The sequence below is a fragment of the Takifugu rubripes genome, chromosome 4 (genome assembly GCF_901000725.2).
Source record: "Takifugu rubripes chromosome 4, fTakRub1.2, whole genome shotgun sequence".
Taxonomy (NCBI): Eukaryota; Metazoa; Chordata; class Actinopteri; order Tetraodontiformes; family Tetraodontidae; genus Takifugu; species Takifugu rubripes.
This window is the reverse complement of record NC_042288.1, coordinates 8,790,481-8,794,593: the sequence shown is the minus strand read 5'-3', so window position 1 is coordinate 8,794,593 and position 4,113 is coordinate 8,790,481. Positions and strand designations below refer to the sequence as shown.

General features: G+C 43.2%; 1 protein-coding gene across 1 annotated transcript; it reads right to left on the bottom strand.

Annotated features, from left to right (window-relative positions):
* Positions 1 to 158: 158 nt before the first annotated feature.
* pcgf6 (polycomb group ring finger 6) lies at positions 159 to 3,633 on the bottom strand. Its single transcript, XM_003963913.3, has 10 exons — positions 3,399 to 3,633; positions 2,827 to 2,926; positions 2,624 to 2,720; positions 2,293 to 2,348; positions 2,149 to 2,208; positions 1,698 to 1,812; positions 1,516 to 1,543; positions 1,344 to 1,442; positions 683 to 769; positions 159 to 594 (listed from the first exon to the last, which is right to left on the bottom strand). Exons 1-10 carry the CDS (start codon positions 3,471 to 3,473, stop codon positions 544 to 546), a joined length of 768 nt encoding a protein of 255 aa, XP_003963962.1. The 5' UTR covers positions 3,474 to 3,633; the 3' UTR covers positions 159 to 543.
* Between the last annotated feature and the right edge of the window lie 480 nt (positions 3,634 to 4,113).

Below are 4,113 nucleotides of genomic sequence, written 5' to 3'. Positions count from 1 at the left end.
TCAAACTGCCTTCCTCGTCCTTTTAGAGTCAAGTTTGCAACAAGAGTTTCCATTATAACACGATCCCATCAAAAAAACTGAGAAATATTTGGATTTATACAGCAACTCTGAGAAAATAGCATGTAATGCATTAAAAAAACAAACAAAACAAATACAGATGTAGCAGGAAACTTTTATTAAAAAACCAACAAAGTTGGAAAGCACTTTTTTTAAACAAACTTATCAAACATATACAAATCACATTTTAAATAATTTTGCTGGTTTTTGATCAAGGACATATACATTCATAGTCAGTAGGCACAAAAAAAAATAAAACGGTTAAATTAAACATGTAAAAAAAGAAAAAAAGACTCAGTAGAACACACATTTGGAAGAACTTTAAACTCCCTAAAATCACAGTTGGGACAGAATAAAATAACGATCAAAAATGAATCAGATATAACTCATTCCTCAATGTTTCAGCTGTGTCCAGTTATGAAAAGTGAAGTAGGGAAGCTCCAGTGTGAAAAGACAAATTCCCCTTTGAATCTGAGCGGCCTCTGCTCATGTCTCGGAGGGCAGGACCAGGGCAAAGTGCAGCACCAGCAGTCCGTCCTGCAGCGGCACGGACAGAAGGAAAGAATCAAGACTCCTCCGGGTGGTAAAACAGCCCTTTGGTGTGAAAGCATTCCGTGCTGCTCACCTGATACGCCTCTTTCCCCGCAATTTTCTTTATGTCTTTGAGAGACTGGCAGTGATCCAGGAGGTGCTCTCCACAGGCCATGTCCACCTGGAGACCAGACGGAGACGCACGGTCAGGTGGTAGAACAGAAACCCCCAAAAGCGTGGAGAAATGGTGAATGTCTAGCATGAGGGCAGCCCTCAGAGCCGCCTAGTGCTGTGAAGCCTTCATCTATAAAAATTGGTGATGAGGTCAGTTTGTCTCTCTGTCCACTCCAGGTTTAGTCACACACATAAGCTGCTGATCCTAACCCAAGCTGAAGGCTGAAAGCACAAAGTTCGGCTGTTGGTCTGTGCTTGGAGGACACGTCTGTCTCCGGCGGCTCGTATTTGTAATCTTCCCTTCCGACATGTCTGCACCTCCCAGACAGAGCTGTGGCACCACGCCGCTCATTATTCTGGAGTAATCAGATTAGGAGAGTCCTGCAGTAGAGTCTGGTACCTGCTGAGGTTTGACCTGAGCAGTTGGCTTCACTGCTGCACAGGTGTAGGTGGCGTGTCTGAAAATCTCCCCTGCCTTTCTATTCTTGGGAGGGGTCCGGGTCACAGGAATCTAACTAAAAATTATTATGCTGTCCTGAATCGGGACCCTTCTGGCCTGCGGCATCAGTCGCCGCGCTCACCTGGCAGGTGGAGCTAAGCTCCATCTTCCTCCTGATGAAGAGCGCCACGTGGCGGACGGTGGCCTCGCCAGACACACGTAGATACGGCCTCTCTAATGGCTTAAGAGGAAAAGTTAAATGTGGAGAGTGTACAGTAGTCATTAATGAAACAGTTACAACCGAAAAATTGTACCTTGTAGTTGTTGATGCCGTGTTCAGCCCTGAATGAAAAGCACAGAAGTGAATAATGTGGCCAACAATAACTAATATAACGCCTGTCACTGTGCCGAGTGTGTGTAAAATGGTCCCGCCTGGGGCGAAAACACATCATGCTCAGTATATTTACACAGAGAACCGGCCCGTTCGGACTCTTACCCGGCAAATTCAAGCAGCAGAGACACATTCAGTTCGGGAGGGATGGTGAATATCGACTGGGGGAGAGGTTCCTTCCTCTGCTTTTTGGACACGACAGGACTCGGGGAACAAATCACTGCAAATCACGAAGAGGAGAAGGAAGGCGACCTGTTATTGACTTTTCACATTTGGCCCTGACCTCAACGAGAGGAAAAGACAGTTGGAGTTGGTGAGTTTTCCTCCTTCTTGTGGAACTTTAGTCTAATGAGGTTAGTCTAAACAGACTGAACTGGTTTGTCCTGCAACAACACATCTCTGCAGAGGAAGAACAGGACCTTAAACCCTGTCAAACACCTCCGGAATACTTATTACATGCAAATGTTCCATACAAACCTCACATCAATTAAAACAGGATGCTAGTTTTGTATTTTTCTTCCCCCAAAAGAAGATCTTCAAGGTTGAACTGGTTTACCTGGGTTTGGTACCTCCAATCCTCTTGATTTATAAAAGTTCCTCATTTGTTCTCGTTCAACTGCACCGGACAAAAGAAATTATCAGATGACAAGTTTTTCATGAACTTATATGTAATGTGTGTGAACTGCATCGGAACGCTCACATTCTTCAAGGAAGGGGACCATTTTGTAAACAATATCTTGGAGCTGCCGATCTGGCCTGCAGGGGGGAAAAAAACATTGACTTCACGTCAACTCAACACACCCGTGCTTCGCGATTTCGGGATTTACGCTTGAAGAAAATCGTGCCAGGGTTTGGATTCAGAAAGGTGCCGAGGAGCCTGACAAATGGCCTTAATCTGTGCCGCCGCGAGTAAACACCTTCAATTGCTTTAAGTGTGTATCGTGTTTTTCTGCTTTTGTAGGAATTAACCTGTCGATGTGGCTGCACAGAACAAACAGGGAGGATGATGTAGATCAGAAAACAAAACATACCTGATGTTGTAAAGGGGTTGTGTCTCGTGGACCACGATGCTGCACGTAGGGCATCTGTTGCTGTAGAAAAAGTGCTTCACGATGCAGCTTTTACAAACTGGCAGAGAGATCAACACAATTCCAGGAGCTCATTAGGCACTTTTAGCGGGAAGGCAGCTGGACGAGCCAGATAATTGTCCTAACAGACATCTTTCATTACTCACATGTGTGTAGGCATTCTGTGATGGTGGAGGCATCGATGAGGAAGCCACAGCAAAGACCACAACGAATGTAGGGATAGAACTGATTGAGGGGGATCTTCGGCTGCAGGAAGGCAGAGTGTAGTCAGAGGAAAGAGTTGTGCAGGTTTCACTTTACAAAGTTTTTTCTTCAAAAAAAAGGCAACATGATGCTATGATCCAGGTAGGTTTGAAAGGATTTTAATCATGGATGTGCATTAATATTTTTACCAATTCTTCAAATCAAATCAGTGCCAAATGTGAAGCATAAGAAAGGAATATGCATGCATGTAAATATTGACGTATGTTTCTTGCAAATGTAACTATACATACACTTAGTTCATCACTGTTAGAGATGACGTCATATGACCCTCGAAGATCAGCGTTTTCTGTCAAATCTTTCATCAGTTTGGTGCAAGATTAGGCTGGATTTGGTAAAAACACCGACGTGCTTCATTTCAAATTGTCTTTTATTTGTGGCACTTGAAATCTAACTCTAAACTTTTCCCTTAAGAGGTCAACTTTAGCGTCCATGTGAGAAATAAACGAAAACCCACCTCATCGTCCGAGTCGCAGTCGGATAAACTTGTCGACCTTTGTTGACTCTTGCGTTTTTCTGGAACAATTGACATTCTGCGACAGAGTGTTGGCCTCAAACAGACTCTTTAATCGCCTCAAAACTATTTTGCACCTTAACAGGTGGACTTGCGCTGACGTAGCCGAGCTTAGCTAACAGGCTAATACCAGCTTAGTTACTTTTATAAAAATAAAACAGGAATCGGGTGTGTGTTGGTTTGCAGCTTAAACGACAATTTTACGGGACATGCACAAGAATGCCTTTTGATACTTTTACAAAAATACGTAAGGGGACATAACAAGAACTCGTTTGAAACTTTCACACTTCGACACCGGTCCACTTCATTTCCATCGCTCGCGCTATAACAACAACATACATTTCCGGTCCGGGACCTTCAAAATAAAACGTTCTACTCGAAGCGTTACGCTTCCTCGACGCTTTATTTTATACAGCCATCCTAAACCCACATCTGGTGCATACCTTTCGTCAAAGTTCCATCTAACATAATAGAATAAACTGAAATTTAAAAAAAAAAAATACAACAGACTTTGGTCCCGAGAAGTCCAACAGTCCGATGAGACAAAGCAAGAAACTACAAGTTATTCCATGCAATTTTCTGTCCGTCTTCATTTGCATGAATCAAAATGTTAAAATCATGAACTGGAATCATATCAACTGTATAACATAAAATTAAC

Excerpts from the sequence above, each read along its gene's own strand:
- pcgf6 (XM_003963913.3), bottom strand. The coding sequence starts at position 3,473 with ATGTCAATTGTTCCAGAAAAACGCAAGAGTCAACAAAGGTCGACAAGT. Across the intron at positions 2,349-2,623 it reads CAACCCCTTTACAACATCAG|GCCAGATCGGCAGCTCCAAG; the intron begins GTATGTTTTGTT and ends TCCCCCCTGCAG. Across the intron at positions 2,209-2,292 it reads GGTCCCCTTCCTTGAAGAAT|TTGAACGAGAACAAATGAGG; the intron begins GTGAGCGTTCCG and ends TGTCCGGTGCAG.